This window comes from Lytechinus variegatus, chromosome 8 (genome assembly GCF_018143015.1).
Source record: "Lytechinus variegatus isolate NC3 chromosome 8, Lvar_3.0, whole genome shotgun sequence".
Classification (NCBI taxonomy): Eukaryota; Metazoa; Echinodermata; class Echinoidea; order Temnopleuroida; family Toxopneustidae; genus Lytechinus; species Lytechinus variegatus.
This window is the reverse complement of record NC_054747.1, coordinates 32,199,603-32,224,551: the sequence shown is the minus strand read 5'-3', so window position 1 is coordinate 32,224,551 and position 24,949 is coordinate 32,199,603. Positions and strand designations below refer to the sequence as shown.

General features: G+C 34.6%; 1 protein-coding gene across 1 annotated transcript in view; it reads right to left on the bottom strand.

Moving 5' to 3' along the window:
• LOC121419652 (angiopoietin-1 receptor-like) overlaps positions 1–24,117 on the bottom strand; it is a 34,121-nt gene extending 10,004 nt beyond the window's left edge. The window contains exons 1-15 of the mRNA XM_041614110.1: positions 24,066–24,117; positions 21,891–22,214; positions 19,405–19,710; positions 18,669–18,932; positions 17,500–17,526; positions 16,579–16,620; positions 14,575–14,727; positions 13,906–13,936; positions 10,622–10,692; positions 9,655–9,825; positions 9,035–9,139; positions 2,494–2,675; positions 1,298–1,402; positions 878–983; positions 127–223 (exon numbers count right to left, since the gene is read on the bottom strand). Of these exons, the coding sequence (XP_041470044.1) occupies positions 127–223; positions 878–983; positions 1,298–1,402; positions 2,494–2,675; positions 9,035–9,139; positions 9,655–9,825; positions 10,622–10,692; positions 13,906–13,936; positions 14,575–14,727; positions 16,579–16,620; positions 17,500–17,526; positions 18,669–18,932; positions 19,405–19,710; positions 21,891–22,214; positions 24,066–24,117 (2,036 nt within the window). The remainder of the gene's footprint in view (positions 1–126; positions 224–877; positions 984–1,297; positions 1,403–2,493; positions 2,676–9,034; positions 9,140–9,654; positions 9,826–10,621; positions 10,693–13,905; positions 13,937–14,574; positions 14,728–16,578; positions 16,621–17,499; positions 17,527–18,668; positions 18,933–19,404; positions 19,711–21,890; positions 22,215–24,065) is intronic.
• Positions 24,118–24,949: the final 832 nt, after the last annotated feature.

The following is a 24,949-nucleotide window of genomic DNA, read 5'->3' as shown; positions in this document are numbered from 1 at the left end:
ATATACATGTACGGTTAATGAAATTTAGGAGAGCAAATGACAAGCGAAATTCTTTAGAGGTCCATGTACAATCCTAGTAATCCTTGTCAAGCAAGTTTTAGATTTTTGATAACAAATAAGTATTACACTTCTTGTGCACAGTGACGAGGGCATGGCATCTGGTAACCTTTAGCAACCTCCGTCTGAACCGTGCTGAATGTCATATTTGGGTATGGCCTTGCACCTATCAGAATGTAAAAGCAAAAATGATATTATGAAGAATCTGAATATCATGCATCTAGAAGTTGACCAAAATAATTATATATTGTTAGAAGTAGAAGTATTAACATGTCAAATATTGATTCCTTATAATCAATACATGTATTTCGACACCGATAAAGATATTTGCATATGTCCACAACTGAAAAAGGCGTAAATGACAAATTTTTTTATCAGTTTATCACAGCTAAACTTACTGCGTCTAATGTTATACAGTATATTATACATCTGATTGTCAGTCACAGGTTTAACCATACCTTATCTCAATAACTTTATTTGTAACAAGTATCAATCCCTTGTTTATAATGTTCAACATCACCCGGCGTTTTATATATTATTAGAATGTTGATGTCATTATCTTTCGAGCCGAATAAGGATATCATGTAAAATGTTATTTTGATATTTCTGTCACTGTTGTTGTTGTTGTAGTTGTAGTAGCAGCAGTAGTCATGGTAGTAAAAGTAAAGATGTTGCTTTTGTTGTATTTTGCCTTTTATCGCAATCATTTACCATGTTAATCATCGACAATCATAATCACCACTATCATTAAACCAATCATTGTTATTGTCTGATATATGACTAAGATATTAGACATTTACACACAAAACTCCTTTCTTACCCAGTGTCACAATTTCCCACAAGACGATACCAAAAGACCAAATGTCTCCTTCTGTTGTTTTGTCACCCGTTGCCATGGTTTCTGGTGAACTCCATCTGGTTGGTTTCTAAATAGGACGGTGTGAAGATTACAAAGAATCTTGCGATAACAATAATTCAAGCGATTGGAAATTATTATCTGCAGTGAACCTATAAAATGTCAAAGATGTCTTAATACTGGCCGAATAAGCAATAACAGACTGGTATAGTTGCAGGCTGAGGATCATAGTCAAGGGTCAAGTGAATCGGGGTCCCAGCCTCGCTTCATTTAGAATCATATATTTTAATTTACATTATTAAATTATCAAATTGGAGAAAATCTCTATAACAAGCCTACAACATGTAACATTCATTATTGTAAGGCATAACGAGTCACACTTACAGCTACGTCACCAAAGAACGATGAAGAAAGTCCATAGTCTGATATCTTACATTGCTTTCTCTCTCCAAGTAACACATTGTGAGCGCAGAGAGATCCATGGATTATCTGAAGAAAAGAGAAATACACCTGCAACTATATAAAGTCATTAATGTATACATCTGTTCTGATCTTTATGAAAGTAGTCAAATCTCTCGTTGAACATCTGTAGTGACAGACAAAGGAGCTATAAACCTTTCCTATTCCTGTAATGTTTCAAAACGAAAATTAAATTAGGTTTCTGGAGAGCATGGCTGTCAAAAATATTTCTGATGGAATGGTTGTACAGGGTTGCAACCCTAATTGCGAAAATAATTTTCTATCTTGGACCGATCAAGCTATTCAAGTCTGACCTCAAGGGTCCCTTTCAGCCTAAAAGCCGATTTTTAATTAAAAACACCAACTGCATTCATTTCCTCTTCTTATTCCCCTTTTTTGTTAACCCTAAAAGGACTTGGATATTTGAGATGTAAGTGGGGGGGGGGGGGGGGGGAGTGTCATGATCCCCCTTCTGATCTCAGGTGCCATTTGCGCGATCGCACCTAAATTTGGCACGCACATTCTTTACCACATAAAATACAAGTTAGTTATTTAAAATATCTGAAAATCTTTTTTTTTTATCTTGAATAAAATATACAACTTTATTCATGAAAAAATAATTTTCATATTAAACACCCAATTTCATTTCAAGTTTTATTCATTTTTTCAGATGTCATCATTGTAATCTACTTTAAAGGTTTCCACAAAGAAAAATTGTGAAAGCCAATTTGTCCATATGTATTTCTTTCCTTATGCCTTTCAAATTTCTTATGTATTTCTGTATTTTTCATCTTTTTTCATCTTTTTTTTTCAATGAAAATCATTACAAACTATTTATAACCTAAATCAAACCTTAAATTAATTGAGCAGACCAACGAACAATAATCACCCTTTTATGAATTTCATCTCCCATAGACTCTGTACACAAAGTATAAAAATTACCCATTTTCGGCAATGACATTGTCTCGTAAAAAGTCACGCGAGGTCGCGATACCTACGTCGCGAATTTAGACTCAAAAGTTGCGCGAGACTTTGAAAAAAAGTCATAAAATTTTGCTGCGCTATCTTTTTGGAAATATCACGCAGTCCTTTTAGGGTTAAGAAATCTCATTAAAAAATACCTTCTTAGATGCAAGGAACTGCATTCCTTTAGCAACCTGCCAAGCCAAGTTAAGTAGTGTACCCTCATCAATACGAACATCGTTTGGTTTGAGATTGCTGTACATGGGTTGAGATTGCACCCCTGAAGTCTGTAGATGGGTAAGGAGTGTACCCCCTGAGATGAACTCATAGAGAATACTGCCTACATGAATAGTAGATCGTTAGAGAAAGGTTAACCCCGCGACGTCATTAAGTTAGTAAACCACTGGCTTCTGCTTTGTATTTGGAGAGTTATTATTAAACTGTTTCATTGAATTCCTGGTTGCCACGTGAGGGATAAGAAGACTCATCACCACCCCTCTCTTCCTATCTCTTGGGGACATTTTGCCCATTACAATCTGCACTTTGCCATCTCCCTTTATCTAGGCCGGGGTATTTTGGGAGTTCCTATGGCGGGGGGGGGGGGGGGCTCCCAGCCACCCCCCCCCCTAAGATCTCGGCCGTCGACCGCGCGATCGCGCCGAAAATTGGCACGCGGGTTGTTTGGGACATAATCTACAAGATTGTATAGTAATTTATTTCATGCGAATCGCTATTAAGTGATTATGCTAATTTATGCGTAATTAGTATGCGAAATCATACTTTTTCCTCTAACTCCCTAAACAAAGCTCCAAATGTACTAATTTTTGGTATAGAAACTCTTTGTGGTGTCCTTAGCAAGAATAAATGAATATAAAATTGTGATATCAAATCATTTTCTTATGTATTATATTGTTTTTTGCAATTTCTTTGATTTGATTTGATTTGAATTTATTCAGACAAATAAAATGAAATATTTACATACTGTCTTGGATTGCCAAACAAGGTCTAGAAAAACCCATACAAGTAGGCATCCCAGAATAAAAAACAATACTTAATCAATAACATTAGATAAGAAAAACAAATAGGCAGAATATCAAATATCATATGAAAATAAAACTACAGCAGGGAGATAATAAATAATTCTTCAAAGTACTAAATTTGCAAAATGATAATTCAGGTGTCTAATTGGAGATATTTTAACAAAGCTGATTTAAATGTATAAAGTGATTGATTGCTAACTACTATTTGTGGGAGATGATTCCATTCATTAATTGTTCGAGGATAGAAGGACTTCATGTAATTATCTTTACTAGCAAATGGAACATTCATCTTATAAATGTGATCATTTCTTCCTATTCTATTTGCTCGTGTGCACCTATTCACTTCTCCTACATTAATCAAGTTGTGAACGATTTTATAAAAAAAAAAACAAGCCGATGGTATTTAGGTCTTTTCTCTAATAAGTTTATTTTAAACCGTTTTAATAACTCGTTATACTTTGAAGTCCAATCTTTGGACATCATCCTGACGTAACGTTTTTGGATGCGTTCAATCATATCTTTATATTTTATTCTGTAGGGATCCCATGCTATACATGAATATTCTAGACGTGAACGAATTAATGTTTCAAAAAGACTTTTTAAAATAGATATTGGGCAATTAACAAAATTCCTTCTAATAATTCCCATTATTTTGTTGCATCTTATATGTAAATCCATACATTGATCGTTCCAGTTTAAAGAATCATTTATTATGATACCTAAATATTTTTCAGATTTAACGTCTAATAGTTCCTGTCCATTAATAGAGTACATATATGTTATATCATGATGCTTTCGTGACATTTTCATAATTTTACACTTAGTTAAATTAAAATCGAGCTTCCAAGTTTCAGACCATTTGCTTAAAACTTCTAAATCGTGTTGCAATATTTTACAATCATTAACAGTGAAAATAGGACGGTATACTATACAATCGTCTGCGTATAATCGAATAGTGGATGAAATATTGTGGATAAAAATAACACCGGACCCAAAATTGTCCCATGGGGAACACCGGATTTAACTTTAATCCACGACGAACATTCACCGTTTATAACAACTCTTTGGTAACGATTTTGTAAAAAATTCATAATCCATTGTAAATTTTTAGAAGTAACACCATACATTTCTAGTTTTGTTCGTAAAAGATCATGGGGGACACTGTCAAACGCCTTGGCGAAATCGAGAAAGGCAATGTGGACGCTAGAACCAGACTCCATATTATAACTCCAATCATTGATTGCTTCTATAAGTTGTGTTTCGCAACTTCTTTTTCGGCGAAAACCGTGTTGATTATCACATAATATGTTATATTTGTTAAAGTGTTCAATAAGGTGTTTACAGAAAATACGTTCTAAGATTTTGCATGTAACAAAAGTAAGTGATATAGGACGATAATTAACAGGATCCTGTTGCTACCTTTATTGTACAGTGGGCATACATTTGCTCTTTGCCAATCATCTGGCAGGACACCTGATGATAAAGACATATTAAAAAGCTTGCAAAGGGCAGGTGCCAATTGTTCCGCACCTTCTTTCAACAAACGTGGTGGTAATTCATCGGGTCCTTGCGCCCTGTGATACATCTAAATCTTTTAACAGTTTTAAAACTTCGGCTTCGGTACACTGAACATCCTCCATAATAGGTACATTACATGTGAATTCAGGGTGAGCAAGGGTAACATGATTACTAAATATTTGATTAAATTGTTCATTAAAAACATCAGCTTTTGTTTATCTTCTGTAATAATTGTACCATTTACCTTTAAACAATCTATTGTACCACGGTCACATTTTCTAGACTTAATAAAATTCCAAAAGCGTTTTGGACTGTGTTTTAAATTGTTACATATATCATTTCGCAAATAATTTATATAGTTTCTTTTAAGTTTCTTTTTTACTTCTTTTCTCAATTGTTTATATTTTTCCCAATGGACTTTTTTTAGTTGTTCTTTTAGCTTTTTTAAAAAATCTGTTTCTTTTTCTCATCATTTTCCTTAAAACCTTATCTACCCAGGGAACATTTGATCCTTTCCTCAAATTCCCATGTGGAACATTTGCATCACAAATCTTTTTTTACGGCGGATTTAATAAACTGCCAATATTCCTTTACATCTCCGTTTTCCTAAGAAAGTACTATGCTTGTCAAATCTCTTCTGAACTTTTCAAAATTAGCTTTAGAATAAAAATATGTATGTTTCTTTTTAAATTCAGTTTTGCTCATATAACAAATATTAAAACTTATAGCCTCGTGGTCACTTATACCAGGAGTGATATCAACGTTTGAAACATCTGATTGATGAGACGTAAATAATAAATCTAAAATGCTGCCTGTCTTATCCGTAATCATTGTCGGTTGATTAACATGTTGATAAAGAAAATTGTTTTCAATGATTGAAATAAAATACTTAGTTAACTCCGAATTTTCGGATGCGGCATTATATCCGTTAATCCATTTCAAACTTGGGAAATTAAAGTCTCCTGTTAAGATTACATTGCATAATTTATTACCATTTTGTGTTATTAAAGACATAGATTTATCAAGTTCATATACAATATCTATCTTACTATTCGGGGGTCTGTAAAAAACTCCAAGAAGAATAGACTTTGTATCTTTAAACAATATTTCGCACCAGATAATTTCACACTTAGTCTCGAGGTCTTCTCTTCGGAGTACCGACAAACTATTTTGGTACGCGATGAGAATTCCTCCACCACGTCTATTTCTATCTTTTCTTATCACGTTAAAATATTGAGGAAAAATCTCAGAAGATAAAATTTCCGGACATAAATGAGTTTCAGGAATAAAAAAACATCAGGTGTATCATGTTCAATAATTGTCCTTATTTCGTCAATTTTATTTACGACACTCCTTGCATTCAACGATATACATTTGAGATTGTTTTTATTAAGATTAAAACGTGGAGGTTCATCGAGGTGCACAGACGAGTGTCCATCATTGGCACACTCTTCTTGGCCTGTTTTTTAATAAGTGCAATACTTTTCTTTATGTCCGAACTGACTACAGCGGCGACATTGGAGTTGGATTCCGTGTCTGCATGTGTGAGCCCTATGATTGGGTTCGCCGCAATATTCGCAACATCTTCCGTACATTGTGGTCGTTCCGCGGACTACTGATGCATAGGCTCTGTTTCCATGGGAACCAAAACGCGTCGCGGGAGTCGATCTTCGTCTTGGCGTGTAGTTATAGAATCGTCCTCGAAATTATTCATACCCTTGTTGATATTTGTGATTTTTCATGTTTGTGATGAAATGAATGCATTTTATCAAGTTTCTCTATGATTTATGTGTGACCTACTAGTGAAAGAATAACAACAATGCACAATTCAAGAAATTTCTCTTTTCAGGGGTATTTTATTCATAGATATTCAAACAATGTCATGTTCAAAATTATTCATACCCTAGGTTTTCTGAGTCCAATGTCTTTCATTAATAGTCAATAGCATAGCCTTTGTTCTTTACGACTGCTTCTAGACGATTCCGGTAAGTGTCCACAAGCTTCCTGCACGTCTCCTGCGGGATGTTGGCCCATTCTTCCTTGGCGTAGGCCTCAAGCTGGGTCAGGTTGGTCGGGTTCCTAGCCATCACTCTGACTTTCAGGTCTCGCCACAAGTTCTCGATCGGATTCAGGTCAGGACTCTGACTTGGCCATTCTAGGACGTTGAAATCATGGTCCTTGAACCATTTCTTCACCAGCTTTGCGGTATGCTTTGGGTCATTGTCTTGTTGGTACTTCCAGTTGGGGCCAAGCTGGAGTTTTTCGGCAGATTCCTTCAAGTTCTCATCAAGGATCTGGATGTAATCCTCCTTTTTCATGATTCCTTTGACTCTAACGAGGTTCCCTGTGCCACTGGAAGAGAAACATCCCCATAGCATTATGTGCCCACCACCATGCTTGACGGTTGGCACAGTGTTCTTTGGATTGTATGCTTCCCCTTTCTTCCTCCAGACGTATTCAACATCCATATGGCCAAATAACTCCAACTTCGTCTCATCAGACCACAGGATGGTTGACCAAAAGCTTGGATTTTGCTTCAGATGACCTCTAGCAAAGGCCAGTCGAGCCTTCAGGTGTTTCTTCCTGAGCAACGGTGTCTTCCGAGGCCTGCATCCATGGAGACCTCCTTTGTGCAAGACTCGCTCGATGGTGGACGGGACACCTTCATCCCTGACCGGTCAAGCGTTTCAAGTAGGGCCTTGGTTGTGGTCCGGGGGTTGTTGTTGACCTCTCTGCAGATTTTCCTGGCAAGTTTAGGGGACACCTTGCACTTCCTGCCACGCCCACTAAGGTTCTTCACAGTGTTGTACCTCTTGTGCTTCTTGATTACGCTCTGGACTGTTGCCACAGGTACGTCATACTGCTTTGAAAGGGCCTTGTAACCTTTTCCCTCAATGTGGGCATTCACAAGAAGTTGCCGTAGGTCCTCACTGAGCTCCTTCTTCTTGGCCATGATTATCAGAGACTGAGAATAACCAGAATGCTTTCCTGTATTTATACCCTTTTAAAAAGATGCCATTTTCCATCATTGTTTAATGGCTTGTTTAACAAAGAGGGTATTTAATTCATTGGAACATCTTGAAATAACTATAGAACAAAGAATAGCACATTCCCAGACAGTGAAAATAATGCGCATTGTCATAAAAGGACATTTTTGTTGAGGTATTGGCAAGGGTATGAATAATTCTGAACAAGTGCAAAAAATAACTTTCGACCCTATCTATTACTATGCTAATGAGACTTGCCAGCCCATATGTCAAATCATGCATAGCAACAAGCAGACAAAAGATACAAAGAAAGTTACATCATAATAGCCTTTACAAGTAAAGAATCTACCAAAGAATGTTTTTCCACAAGGGGTATGAATAATTTTGAGGACAACTGTACATTGGTGGTTGAACGGGGGGTGGGGGCTGACGGGGGGTTTGGAATATCGGTGGTGAAAAAGGATGCAATGACGTGTAGGCATACGGATGAGGTTTTGGTGGATATGGAGGATTTGTGAAGTTCACCAATGGGCGTAAAGGCGGGAAGGCGTGCTGGTAGGACTCTGAAGTGGCATATTGGGAGTGTACAGGGACTAATGGGGTTGTCTGAAGAAAAGACGATTGAGGTTGTATTTCTTTGTTTTTTTTTACCTTTTGTTTTTCATTGTTTTTTCAATGAAATTTGTTGGGGACTCTTCTGTAATCATAAAAATCATGACATGAAGAAATTTAGACTAGCAAAACTAAAAATAATAATTTGCATTGGCTTTGTACACGAAATCACGTTTTTGAGCAATTTTCGGTCTGACATGCACTTACAAAATGTTGCGTAATTTCGGAACCACGTGCCAGGGTGACGGAAAATTGGTCTCAAAAGTTGCGCAAGATTTGAAAGTAAAAACTCAGTGTGCGGTGCGGTCAAAAAATTTCGCACGGCAAAAATATTGCGCAATTCGTATAGGGGGGGGCCTCCGAGCCCCCCCCCCTCCGGCCTTGACAGGGTTAAGTTACCATCTCTTGCTCGATTGGGTGCCTCTGACATGGAAAGGGGCCAATAAGCACTATACCGGTTATTTAAAAAAGTGAGGATACCTTTCACTGTCTCTCAGAAATTTTATTTGGAATGTCAATATTAATCAAGATGCTTCACTTACCCTGTTCACTGCAATATCCGAGACATTTGACAATATTTGTTTGATCCGATAGCTTATAAAGTATCTTGATGCCTTGAAGTACTTGTCCTGATTTTGTCACGCGATCTTCAATTAGATATAAAATATAAGTTTACATAAAAATTTATTTTCATTCTTTTTAAATAGATTTTCAGTGACAGGGGCGGATCAAGGAATCTACTAAAAGAGGGGAACGTCTTAAAACTAACAAAAAAGAGGGATGTTTCAATCCTTATCAGGAATCTTTCCTCTTGACTATATTCTGGAAAAGCAAAGAGAAAATGAAAACGGAATAGATTCTTTTTTCAAAAGGGGCACGATAACCCCCCCCCCCCCCTCCTTCCCCCCACTTCCAATTCAAGTGTGGTTGGGTAATTTAATGGTAGGGGAATCACGTCGCATACCAAATTTTGAATTGAAATAGTTTACTTTCCAAAATGAGTTTGCATGTCCCGAATGACATCCTACCATGATAAGATAATAATGAAATTCAATTTTCATTGAGATTACAAATGAAGCATAACCATAAACAGTTCGAAATTATGTGGTTGTAAACTGTTTTCTAACAATTATTCTTAACGTAACGGGTTACAAAACATCACCTGGAATTTGCCTGATAACAACATCGAGATGTTTTTGTTTTGAGCGGAGGTCTCCTTTCCATACCTCGCCGAAGTCACCCCGTCCAATTGAGCCAAGTCTAGTGAAGAAGGTCACGTTTTCACGGCGAATGGCGAAGGAGTGGGATGAATCGAGTTGTAATGCTGTGTATGCTACATTTTCAGAAACACAATAATAATAGTCTTTTCTTTGTATAGCGCATAACACATTAGGAATAACGTCTCTATGGGCTTCCAAAAGAACTGGATATTATTACCCGGCTGTAGCTCAAGCAGCCTTTCCAGCGCTCGGCATTTCAAGGAACAATTTCCTTCCAGGAACCCATTCACCCCAGCTGGGTTGAGTGAAGCCCAATGGGGATAAATTACGCCATGGTTGGGATTTGAACCCACGACCCTCTGTTTCAAAGTCCGGATACTAATTCACTGGGCCACAGCAGTCCACATAAAACATTTTTTTTCAAATAAATACACTACTTTACCTAAAACTCCAAAACCAATCAATCCATATGAACTACAGCAAAAGTTACAACATTTTTATTCTACAACCATGGACTTCAAGGGGTGTTCTATGATATTTTTGGTTAGTATAATAAATTGGAAATTCAAAATGCCAACAGTCCTTTCGGATTCAATGCACAGAAAATAATTATGCATATGCGTGAAAAATCTAGATTTCATTTAGTTATTAAGGTATATTTTGGGAAAAAGCCAAATATTCATCTCTTCATGTGAGGATCTAAAAAACATAAATTATTGACCCAGAGTTTTTGAATGAGTCATCACATATATGTGTAAAATTATTTCAAAATACAATCAGGTTGAATACTCTTTAACAAGATATAGATATATAGAATATGACAACGGAAATGTATCTGATATCAAAAACACCATTGTGTCCCTACCATGTAGAATGAAAAGGAATATTTGAAAAAACATTATTACACACCTCTATCACCGCTTTGAATCATCTCATAAGCCACATTGTCGTTCACCTCCTGTGGTATATTTAATTCATCTCTATACAAGAAAAAAAATGTTAAAATAGATTCGATTCCGCAATTGGATCACGTGTAATGAAAAATTATTTTTTGTTACACCTATTCAAAGGCAAGGAATGGCACATTTTCATAATAACCAGTGCTGTTCAGTGTATATGTTATTGTCAAATGATTATTGAAAAAAATCTATTGTAGGTTCTTAATAAAATATGAGAGATTATGCTAATGCAAAGTCATACGTCCAATATTAATCAAAGTTACGGTCTTGCAAAACTTGGAACCACATAAAATAAATACATATTATATATCCAAATAAAGTTATTCAGAATGAATGGCAATAAGGAATCAGAATGATAGATCCACCGCATTGTCGTAACCATTTCTCTCGGTGTTTTTAAAGCTTAAAATATATTATACATTAGATGTCATCAAACGATTGGATATCTAACTTTTTGTTTTAATCTCTCTCTCTCGCTCTGTTATTATCCATGTACCTCAGCAATATTGGTTCCTAAACGTTGAATTATGATGGAATTACCTTCATACTGATTGGTGTATATAATAATGATAATAATAATAACTAGAATTTTAATTCGTCATGAGCATGATGAGGACGAATTAGGTGATCTGTCTCTGATTCTCTTGATCATGAATATGACCACCATATTAATTCAGATCAATATGATAATCATGATGAAAACCAAAATATGTTGATAGCTCTTGCAATTCAGGAAATGAGGTGAAGCAGGGGTTGGTTATAATTATGATGAAATGGTAATAAGCCAAGGTAATAATCTCAACTTACCGACAGACAATCATCCAATATATCAAAAGTGTTTCAATTATTGTATGATCCCAATACTTGACACAATATACGCAAAATCGCACAGATATTATTACAAACCTAATTTGGCTAGCACAAACGGTATCTTGGATTTTTCTCTAGGTGATATGACAGAGAAAAGGGGTAGTACGGACTTGAATATGAGATGACGTAGAAGACACAATGTATGAAGTTTGCTTCAGGTGAGATGATACCAGCCCACAGAAGTAGTCATTTGAAGACGTTCTCAAAACATGTGCCTCCTAGAGTAGAAAACTTTGATAAGTGTGTCAGAAAGTCTTGTGATGATGTAAAAAAAAACAAAGAGATAGGGCAGAGAGGGAGAGAGAGAGGTAGAGAGAGAGCTAGTACCAAATTGCAGACTTTATATAATTATAGTGAGTCACAGGTCAAAGGTGAGTGTGCTGTCTTAGATCAAATACTGACCACTTTGACATATATTGCCAAGGACTCTTTACACATAAGCAAATTAAGAGGATCTCTAATCCAATTTTGCAAGTAAAATAAAGGCATAATCCTGGCATCTGATCGGAAAATAAAGACAACTTAGCGATAGCTTAGAATCTCAGTTACATTATACTCAAAGCTCAAAGAAAACAACCATCAAATAGTGGAGATATGGCTCGCGAAATAGAGGAATGTAAAATCCGGTTTTGAGAAAAAGTCATTTCCCATAGAGATTGCACACAAAATGAGCGAAAATGACATGCCTCTATAACTTGCCATTTTTCAGGATGATCCATTCCTTTAAAAGTGAATAAAGGCAGCAAATTAGAAAGAGTGTGTCCTCAGCTACAACATATTGAAAACTGAGCGAAAATTGAATAATATTTACAGAGTTAAAGTCAAATTTGCATAATTATAATGACGTCATAAGTAGCAAAATGGGAATTTTGAGTTCCGACGCCATTTTGATGACGTCATGATAAAATTTCGGGTCAAATGCGACATGAAATCACATCTCCCATCCATACTCTATTCGAATATGAAAAAAATGGGGGTCAACGGACTACTTTAAAAGCTATAATGAATTTTGTATAGGCATGTTTTTGCACATATATTGTCTATGTTTAGTGCGCGCGCGCGCGCGTGCTGTAAACTTTGATGGAGGCTAATTCCTTTATTACTTGTCGTAGAAGGTTGATCAAGGTATCAAATTGTTCAGAATTATATTACGGATGCATTGATATGAAAAAAAATGGTGATCCTATGTTGTATAGTGCCGTTATGTGCGGAAACGCGCGCGGAACCGTGCGCGCGCGCAAATTTTTGAAATGCTTAAAATGACCTGATTCATACTCCTTTTTGGTCAAAAAGTGATTTTGAGCATTTTAAAATTTTGACGCGCGCGTACGCGCACGTCGTACCTTTACATGACTTTTGATGACATGGACAGTTGACCCTTGACCTGAAGTTAATGTGATGTAAATATTGTTAATTTTTGATAATTGATAATGAAGATATGATTGATGTGATTTTACAAAATGGCGTCTAGATGACGTCATGATGACCTTTTGACCTTGAACTTGCTTTATACACATCACATGATAAGTCCCCATATCGGATGATATTTTGAAGATTATTGATGATGTAGATTTGGAGATTTTACGCTCACAAGAAAAGGGTGGAAAAATTAAAAAAAAGAAAAAAGAAAATTCGTACGAAATTAAAAGTTGATCTGTCAATTGACAGATCACCTAATAATGATAATATTCCGTATTTCTATAGCAATTAACACATCGGAACAGTGTCTGTATGCGCAGATATATTATTGCATGTCTGTGGTTCAAAATGTGTTCCGTGTTTTGAGGGGTACATCTAAATACATTGTTTTGAAATATTGTATAAGTATGCGTGAGGGTGGGAATTCGGTATGTGTTGTACCATTTTCTGACAAAAGGGTTAAGGGGTGAACGGTGTGGGTGAGTGAGTGTGATGTTGGGCGCTTATACGTAATGTTAGTCAAGAGGGTGTGTGTGGGCCGTGCACAGGATAAGAGGATGTGTGTAGCAGGGTGTGTGTGAATTGTGCGAGTGTGAGAGAGAAGGTGTGTGCGTGCATGTGTGAAAAGGGTGCGGGAACGTTCGTGTGGGTATAACATGAGAGGTGTATGGGAGTGCATTTGATGTGTGTAAAATTGTGTTAACATAAAGGTTACTTTGGGTGAGAGGGTGGGAGGGTTTTTTGAGGTGAGTGGGTGGATGTGCGTGACTGTATTGTGCACATGGGAGAGAGCTGGGGGGTGTGCCTGCGCAAAGTAAGTTGGTTTAGGATAATAAAGACATGATATAGTATGGAATCATTTTAGTCATATAAAATATGAGACTGGGTATTGCATTTGAGGGTGTGTTTGGCGTGTGATCGACATTAATTGGTTGTTCTACTTACCTTTTATTATTCTTCGTTGAATCATCAACGTCTACATGATATAAATAAAGATTGATTCAGAGTGATTAAGCATATGAAATGAAGTGTAAACTTAAGTGGCAAAAATGAATTCAAGATAGCATTCGAGATCAAGATGTTCTTGGCTCTTAACTTTCAGTTTTATCTTCCATGATATAAACATGAACTAAAGGACTGTTGAAGATCCCACCTACTTAAGTTTAATAACGGAAAAAATGCTTCTATCACGATTTTGGTGTCAAGGGGAATAATGGGGAGATTTAGTAACCAATCTACCTATTTGGCATCAGAGGAAAGTAACTACACTTTTGCTTTAATTTTCTTTTATTTTTATGATCATCAATGTATTCACAACTGGTATATAGCCTACATGTAAGTCGTATATGTTATCATAAAACATTACGATGCTTAGCAAGAAACCAAAGGGCAGACAAATATCTCCAACTTTGCACCTTTACCCTGTTTACAAATATTAGACCTGGAGCATCTCTGAACGTGCTCCTCTTGCTTGATTTTTGTGGTCGATTTCCCCCCCCCCCCCTGTTTACCTCTCCTACGTAGACAAGTAAAGCAAGTGTAAACACATGTCGTTATCTTCTTTTATATTCATACTGAATAGACATATCAAAAGAACTGATGAATAACAATTACCTTGTTTGGTTTTTCTCCTCAGAATATTGAACTGTACAATGTTGATGGTAATAGAAGCTACTAGAAGGATGGCTAAGATAGATATTCCTGCAGAAGCTCCAGAACTCAAACCAGACGGTGCACATGGGCATGGTGTAGGCTCGGGTGTGGTTTCTGTGTATCAAACAAGATCGATTTATAAATTTTGTTTTCATTACACATTTAACAATTTAGTTTAAATATGATGGACTTTATTGACTTATATCACATGTATGTACTTAAACTGTAATGATTGCTTGTACTCAAAGTAGATCATTTAACATTTAACGATCCTCTAATACTAACGTAGATGCTTTAACATTAAGTGTACATTTTAAATCTACAATAATACATAACTTGTAAATGACTGTCTGGTGAAATAATATTAGTTTTAAGTCAACAACCCTGATTTTCTTTTTCTTTTGCAACAGGATTAAGTTAAACACAGTACAGCTCTGAACAGATCATGGTATATTATATGAAATGCTAAAGGATTGTTTAAATGTTGGACGGATTTTTAAAATAAAATAACAGTGTACATCTGCTAATTCTTGTTTAATATTTGAACAGTCTTGGCAAACAGTAATCCAGGTTGTATAAAATTTATATGCATGTTCTTTTTGTTTGTTTCACTGTATTTGTTTGTTTTATTAATTTCAATAAGGTTAAAAAAAATCAGCAAGTCCGTAAAAACAAAGTTTTTAAAAATAGCATTAATGATTATAATTCATTACACGCATATGTATGCATAAACACACACACCCATGCAATACATACACAAAAGTAAAGTATCTGAAGGTGCTTAAAACATCGTGTATGTAGGATCCACAGTGAGTCTAAACAATGTATAGGGGAATTCCCCCTGATTTTTTGTTTTTACAACAGGGTTAAGTTAAACACAGTTAAGTTCTGTTTAGATTCTGGTATATCATATGAAATGCTAAGGGATTGTTTAAATGTTAGACAGAATAAGAAATAACAGGGTTATTCTGCAAAATTTTATTCAGCAGTTGAACAGTGTTGCTAAAGAGTACTCCAGGTTCTGTAAAGTTTATATACATGTTTGTAATTTTTTCACCGTGTTTGTTTGTTTGTTTTACTTCAATGCGGTTAAAAAAATAAATATCAGCCAACACGGCTGTTTTTCAGCAGGTCTGTAAAAACAAAAGTTACATTATGTATAAAAACAACAAACCAAATTTATACTTTTTTTAATAATAGCATCAATAATAATATTTCATTACACGCACATACATGCACACACACACACCCACGCAATACATACACACAACAAAAATACATCGCCTCCATGTGCATTAAACACCGTGTATGTAGGATCCACAGTGAGTCCAAACATTGTATTGGTATATGGGAGTTTCCCCCAGAATTATACACCATCAAAGCAGGAACAATGCAGCATGTTTGTACCTTGTTCACGAATATACGATAAACGGACTTCGGCCTCTCTCCCTTGACTTGAAACTTACGGGACAATAAACGTATCAGGGATCAATGCATATCATTTTTATTGCCCTTGCTCATGATTGTATATCAGATGCCGTAATAAAAAATAACTATGCAGTACTTCCCTATTATGATAATGCAGAAATGAAACATTCAGTAAAGAGTACGTTTCTACCTGTCTATACGGTGCACATTGTCTACGTAGAAAATGTGTTTTTTTTTATGAAATTATTAGTATTTCATATGGGCACATCATTTTATACACCGTTCATACGTTGTGTTCATAAACTTAATATCAGTTGTGATAATATTGAATTCTTTAATATGAAATCTGAGTATAAACAGATCAAACGTATGTTAAAGATAATTTGAAAAGGTTATAAAACTACCCACGATGTCTGTTCGATGCCAATTATGTGTCTGTTTGATAGGATAATGTGTATAATTGTTAATAATTGTCCTCATAGATCTGTTTGCAATCAAGTTTCTTTCTTCAAGAAACAATGTTTGAAGTTAATTTACCTATTTCTGATCCTGTAGTACTACGGCTGGGATGAAATTCCTCTGAAAGTGACGGGGGAAAAATCATACAAATGTCAAAAAGAGGAAGAAATCATAATGAACTATTTAATTTAATGAGAAGTAGCGAGCTTAGATAAAAATCATGGAATTGTAAAACAAACCATACTCCTTCCACCGAAAACAATGGTAAAATCATGATTAGGTATCAACTATTCTACGCTTCTGTAATTATAAAAGGAATTAACCAAATAACTAAAATCCCCTGAGAAATACGATATCTCCTTATACCTACCATGCCTACCATCGTTTCACGACTTGTTTGATCTTTATTTAATTTCACTACTCGTATTTATATTTCTTTTTTTAACTATCAATAATTAGCACTGGTCAATGATTGGATCGTAATAATTCGGTTTCGTTATCCGTGATTCGGTTTTTCGTAAGAAAGACGCACATTGCCAACCAGTTATCATGCAAACCACGTCCACATCTATGTCATGGTAAACTTTGTGCATCTTTAAATTTGATAAAATACCACAATATAAATAAACGTTGCGAAAGTGGACGAACACTAAGAAGACCGAGGAGCGCCCTCGAAGATATTTTTTGAAATGAATGATTTTTAACACGATGCATTAGATATTTACATATTTTTCTCATTTATTGAAAAAAATAACTGTAAACCTCACAAGTAGACTTAAATGAAATAAAATGAAATAAAACGAAAACGTAAGTGGAATACCCGAAACCAAACTTAACACTAATCTTATCCACATAATCATAAACTCATGGTAAAAATCAGAAATGTTTTTAAACGAGTTGACTTTCCCTCTTTATTATGTTTGTAAAAATAAACATACACAAAATAAATAAATGATGAATAAAATAAATCGAGTTAATGTTTTAAAAGATTGAGCATACCTGTAGTTGATGGAGTGACGGTAGCTCCTGTTTACAATTATGAAACAAACCAAGATTATCAAATGATATAAACAGGTGGATGTTACGTTTGATGGCAGATGAACGAATCATAGCCTAGAGGTATATGATTATACCGAATAATACGAATGCAAGAAAATTCCAATTTATCAACAATAAATAATTTTGGCACTTTCTTTTGACACATTTAAATAATCATGTTAAAGTTTAATCCCACCGCAACAAAATTTTATTAAAATTCTTTCGATAAACGCCGGTTTGTATGTTTGGTTTTCACGAACAACTATTGGTGAGTGGCCAGGCTACCGTGACAAAACATTAAATATAAATAAATGGACTTCATAAGGACAAAGTTAATAAGCATAATCTTGAATCCAACCTACTACTTATTTTGTACTCTATTATGATATAATTTATGAAATATTGTTTATTTAACATATGACACCAAATTTGATTTTCCCTGAACGAGACTGTATAATTGCCATTGCTAACATGGCAAACCAATCTTGATTTGATAAAGGGTCCCGTTATTGTCGAATTCGCCCACAAAATCTGGACTTCTTGACAATGGATTCATTTTGGTCCTTCATCAACTGATTCCAAATCATGATTATAAAAATTAGAGACTCGTCCCCAAATATTGGATGCAGATCTAAAGACTTCATGTTAAAGACACCTACTTTAGATTCTTGAAACTATTTACGTAACAAAAAATAGCTGAATACCTATACATTTGAGATATACCTAAATCACACCAAGCTAGTGTCAAGCGTCAAGCAGTCTAATATAATTTTTATGTCCCCAGTTATATTTGTAAGTAGCCTGAATAGAGATCTTTATATCATTATTTTTTTAAGTTTCGGGTTAACTTTTCGTTTTGGACAGTTTTAATTGAATATGCATGTCACCTTAATCTAATTGAATAAGTATCGCAATTGATTGAATATTAAAATGCTCTGCAGTTTCTTTCGATATATTAGTTTATTTCTTTCCTCGATTAATAATTACTTTAAACAATCATTAAAAATAAACTTACACATTAATGTATATATTCAAACGTTTTAGGAAGCGGTACGTCGCCCATCGTATTCTGTCTTTTAGAAATAATGATCAACACATAATCAATTTAAATAATATAAATGCATACTTACTGCGTGGACAAAATATTTCTGTTGTTGAAGTATTTCCCAGATAGTTTCCTCCTACACACATATATTCTGTATCATAATCAGGTTCTGGGACAGTGACACTGTTAGCTGACACTGGTTTGGTGACAAGGGTTCCATTAGAATATATGTAGAATGATCCCATGGGTGGTATAGTTGCATCTACGGCATTATTAATGATACATGTTACTTTGAGGTCTGTTCCAACATTGTTTAACCCAATGGTAATGCCTTCAGCTTTTGGTGGATCTGTAAAAATGTAAATATTTTCTCTAATAGAAGGCTATATCAACCTAAATTGCTTCCAATCCGTAATTGTTTATGCTAACAACAACACCATTCGGCCTATTATATTAAAAAACAAGTAGAACAGGAAAGAACGAAAGCAAAAAATACAAGAATGAAAGAATAATTTATAAAAAAAGATAATCATTTAATTACTATGACAGAACGAGTCGTGAAAGAAAGTGGGAAAACGAGAGGATGCGAGAAACAGTACCATGTACATTGAGCATACATGATTAAAAATGAAAAAAAAATAGCTACTTTATATCTGTTATTGTGAAAACACTTTATATTCAACTTAATAACGGTAAAAGAAATTGAATTTGCTGAATAGAATATTGTTTTATTATCTCCTTATTTGTTTTTTACATAAATGATTGAAATTAAAATGGTTCAAGAGATGACACTTCTTTCTTGAAAGCGATCGTTAACTTACTATGAATATCAACCAATCTTGTTTCGTTTCTGTTCAACTTGTCTACTTGATGACCACCAATGACACACTCCAATGTCACTTTGTAATTGTCAACAGTTGCTGGAAATGTGAACACACTCGTTGTATCAAACAGAGAATCACCTCTCTCAGTTGGGCCTGTTGGCACTATACCATCAGTCTGAATAACATCATCTAAAATCCATGTAATAGTCTCTCCTGGTTTGCTTCCAATGGCATTGCATGTTGCTATGTATTCGGTGTAATCAGGAGGGCTGTCCAAAGATATTGGTTGTGAAGCTGATCCCACTGAAAATGTTTTAAACAATGACAGGAAAATGTGCATGCATACAATGTTAAAAATGAACATCCACTGGTATAATTATATGGGGATATCCTACTGCAACATACTCTTATACAAAACTTCCGAGGAGGAAGAAATTCTTGCCGTAATTTTTTTATTAATTTTCTTTGTTTTCATTTTTGTTACGTTATAACTTCATTTAAGAAAATAAGAGAATTAGAAGTCATGTATACAAAGTACAATAATAAAATGCAGAGGCAGCCCTACAGAGGAGGGAACATGGGATGATTGCCCGTAAGATTTGTTTATGTATAGTATGTAAATATTGTACATCTCTGCTACTCCTGTCAATTTATTTTGTTTATCATTGGTATGCAACAGTACTTTTTTAATATATACTCCATTTATAATGGCAAATATGAACATTAGTCAAAATATAAGCTTATCACGTTTAATTTGATGTAGTTATTAATTGATGAACACAAATGATCTCTGTGTTGTATTCCCTTCCCTTCTTCGCAACTCTTTTCTTCCCGCCATTCATCTCTCTCCCTCTCTCCCTCCCCCCCCCCCTCTCTCTCTCTCTCTATCCGTCTCCCCCTCTCTCTCTTTCCATTGTTGGAGATACATGTATACTACTTTTTTTTCTTACAGTATGACACTTGTTCTTAATGTACGATGACACTTGCTCTTAATGTACAATGACACTTGTTCTTAATGTACACTTAGTGTAGAAATTACAATTTGGACCACTATATTGCATGTGTTTAGGATAATATTTTGCTTTCAAATTCGTGCATTTTATTTTCCTTTCTAGCGTTAAATTTTGCAGCCTTACAACTTCATGTTTTAAATACCTCTTTCATAGTGTTCGTACCTTAATTCTTCCGACATTCTGCTCCACTCCTACCCTTTGCTCCCCCTCTCTCTATCTGACTCTCTCTCCTTTCCCCACCCCCTCTCTCTTTCCTTTCTCGTATTTCTGTTCTATCTTTGCTCTCCTTTCCCCTTTCACTTCTGCTAAACCAGTACTCTTGTGATCTGTAGTTTTTCTTAATAAATTTGGCGTGTGTTGTAGAAATTTATATTCTTATTTTATTTATGATAAAGCCAACTGCCTATATCAATCTTAATAATGCATGATAAAAATCCCCAATCCACCTATTCAGGCAAGTTTGTTTTCATAACTATTATAATATTTAAAGTTCTTAAGCAATGTGTCACCATACAATTGATTATCATATATTCTTGTACTCGTTTTGTAAAAGTCATTATGTTTTTAAGTATGATACAAATATCCTGTTTGATGTATAAATTCGGCAATTTCTAATCAAATCACATTTACAAATGCATGATCTTTGAAAATCAGGTATTTCATAACACAATTCAACAAAATTAAAGGTAATCATTGTTGCCCATATATAAGGATATAACAGACCGGTTTGATAACTCTAAAGCTTGTCACGTTTAATTTGATGTACTTATTAATTGATGAACTCAAATGATCTCTGTGTTGTATTCCCTCCCTTCTTCGCAACTCTTTTCTTCCCGCCATTCATCTCTCTCTCTCTCTCTTTCTCTCTTTCCTTTCTCGTATTTCTGTTCTATCTTTGCTCTCCTTTCCCCTTTCACTTCTGCTAAACCAGTACTCTTGTGATCTGTAGTTTTTCTTAATAAATTTGGCGTGTGTTGTAGAAATTTATATTCTTATTTTATTTATGATAAAGCCAACTGACTATATCAATCTTAATAATGCATGATAAAAATCCCCAATCCACCCTTTCAGGCAAGTTTGTTTTCATAACTATTATAATATTTTAAGTTCTTAAGCAATGTGTCACCATACAATTGATTATCATATATTCTTTTACTCGTCTTGTAAAAGATTTTACAATTCAGCCGTTGGTTGCGAATGAATTATCAATAAATCATTACCATTACCATGGGTAATCATATCTTCATAAGCAGCAAGGTATGTCAGACAATGACATACTATTCACAATTATTTGAAAGGGTCATACATAGGCCTAAATTAGTTTCGGTATCGATATGTAGGGGATGGACTTGGCAACAAGATTATGTACATTGACTATGGTCCTGAAAATGTTTATAGCCGTTGGTTGTCAGATTTAAAATCACTATTGCTGAACGTTTTAAGAGTGTGTACATTTACATCATTCCTTACCTTCCACAGTCACCGCTGTGGTTGGAGGTGTTGTTATTGCTGCTGCAGTACTACACTGATACTCCCCTTCCTCTTCAAGCTCAATAGCATTAATACCTAATATTGATGTCTGAACATTAGCACTATCACGTAACACTATGTTATTGTATCTGATTGGACCTGCAGTATCTATATCCCCCAAGAATAGTGTCTGTGATAGAACATCATCTGATGTAAAAGTCCATATGAATGTTGGGTTGCTCTCTGTAGAGGTACATGTCAATGATACATCATCTCCAAGAGCCTCTGTAGTTGGTAGAGGTGGAGTCACTTGACCAAGTATGCCTGCAGAAATGGTCAATTATTCAAGTAACCTTTAGTTTACACTATTAAAGGGATGGTGCGGGCTGAAAATATTTAGATCTACATAAATAAAATAAAATTCACAGAACAAAATGCTGAAAATTTCATCAAAATCGGATAACAAATAACGAAGTTTTTGAATTATAAACTTTATCAATATTTCTTTAGAACAGTTATATGTACATGGTCATGCATATTCATTAGGTGGGCTGATGATGTCACATCTCCACTTTCCTTTTTCTTATGTTCTTACATGAAATAATGAATGTTTCATTTTTTCATACATGTGTAAATGATACGTCTCCATTATGATAAAATAAGTTGCAGCAATAAATAACTAATGCACTCAATCAGTTGTCAATCCAATTGTTTTAGTTCTTGGTAGAAAACCAAATTTCATATAATAAAATACAAAAGAACGAATGGGGATATGACATCCTCAGCCCACGATGCATATTCATAGATACATGCCTCGAACTGTTTCATCGGAATAATGCAAATCTTTAAAATTCAATAACTTTGTTATTTGTTACCCGATTTTGATAAAATTTTAAGCATTTTGCTCTGTGAATTTTGCTCTATATATTGAAATATAAATATCTCCAGACTGGAACACCCCTTTAACATGATTTATGATACAATGCACCAAAAAGGATAGTGGTTACATTATGAATTTTTATAGCGATACATTTTCTCGCCATCCCCATCAAATCTATAACTCCGACTCCCTCTTTTCCCGTACCTCTTTCGTTTGAAAAAAAATCATACCAACCATGCCGACGACTGCAAAGGTTTATCACATTCTCGCAGCAATCTGCTTTGGGTTTCATACTTTGACATGGAAATTCCGTTTAAGAAAGACTTAAAACAACCCTTTTCGATACATTAACACAAATGAAACATAAATAGATAAATGCAAGAATAATTTGAGTAAAATAAATCATTATATAGGAAATATGAAAGTGAAATAAAAACACAAAAATTATATTATAATGAAAAAATAATGATATTTATTTATAAATTGTATAAGTAACAATAGCAATAAAATAATGATAATGATAATTGAAAGATGACCATATCATCTTTAAAACGACAACTCAAGTCATATCTTTTTCCAAATATCTAGTTTTCTATTTTCATTTATTAATATGTATTTTTTTAATGATTTTTGCTGTCACTGTTTGGTTTGACTTGGCTAACCCATCTGGGGCCTGGTGGCCTCAAGTGCTATACTAGAGCTTCTGTGAATGATGTGCTGACCGGGCTTGTCCCTTAAATTGTTGGTGAACTAAGCAGCAAGCAAGAGGCCACCAGGCCTCATCTGGCGCAGTTGAGAACACCAATAGTTGAGGCAATTTAATGTATATAATTTCTACACTTTTTGTGTTACTTAACATTTATATTCATATTTCATTTCTGACAATTGTAAGCGCTGTGATACTTTTTGTGTATAGCGCAGATAAATAACCGTTATTATTATTATAACTAATGATAATAACAATAGTAATAATGTTCGTTATCATGAAATAATAAATAAAACATGAAACCATTGCTTAATCTATCTTTTCATTCATTGGTTATGAAGAAATAAATTAAAAGAAGAATATATTAATATATATATTTAGAAAATATGTAATCACTATGCCCGAACAAACCCATCCTGTCCAAAAAAAACAATAATAATATGACTGGCATTTTTAAGTCTCGAACACTGGAATCTCGATATCTGTATTTTTGCTTAAAGATAATAGAAGATAATGTCTTCTATGTCGATGTCTGCTTAAAAATAATACAAGATATACAAAGTATGATGATAAGGGTCATAACAATTACCATAAGCGAGTAGAATGACTGTATAAACCCGGAAAGCTGTGAAAGGTCCCATGATTGTCAAACTATGTTTATGGGTTTCCAATGTCTTCTGCCTGGCACGTTTTCCTCATCGACTCACTCAAACTCGATCTGTTTTGCTTGATAAAAAACATGCATTGATATAACAGATTTACATAAAATGTATATATTTTAAATGTGATTTATACGTTCATCACATTCAATATATTTCTAGTGGCTTCTTAACACCTGTTAGAAAAATCAATGTTCTAGAAGCTATTTTTTTTCAATTCGCATGAGCATATTATTGACAATTTAAATCTAGATTTTGATCGGCAAAATAAAACAAAGTCCAACAAAAGTTTAAATGTTCGAAATGGATGACATACAAACAATATACGGATAGAACTGATCATATGAAAAAACACATAATTCATTTCGTTGTAATCTTTAGATTAGATACTCTTTTGTCAAATAAAAGTTTTCTACCTCCATAATTACCTGTAAGCTTTGAAAAAAAAATATTCAAAAAGCTTATATAATAAATCATATCAAAAATGTTATCACTGCTAACTCATGAACGGTATGGACTTGATGCCCCTATTATGCTGAAAAGGTAAATCTCATATAAATAACTTATTATAAAAAAATACAACAAGCGAAATACTTTATATAAAGAACATTTAATTCCTCCGGAAGTGAGGTGATATGGGAAATATATTACTTTTGTACTGCCGTATTGGGAGAAATACAATTCGGAATTCATGTGTCTCCATTCAATGTAACTGTCTTGTACAGGGAAACAGTTAGCAACCGTATACGTGTTGCGCTATGTTTCTGAATTATTTTTATGACAATATCGAGTATACGTACTTAAATGCTGAACC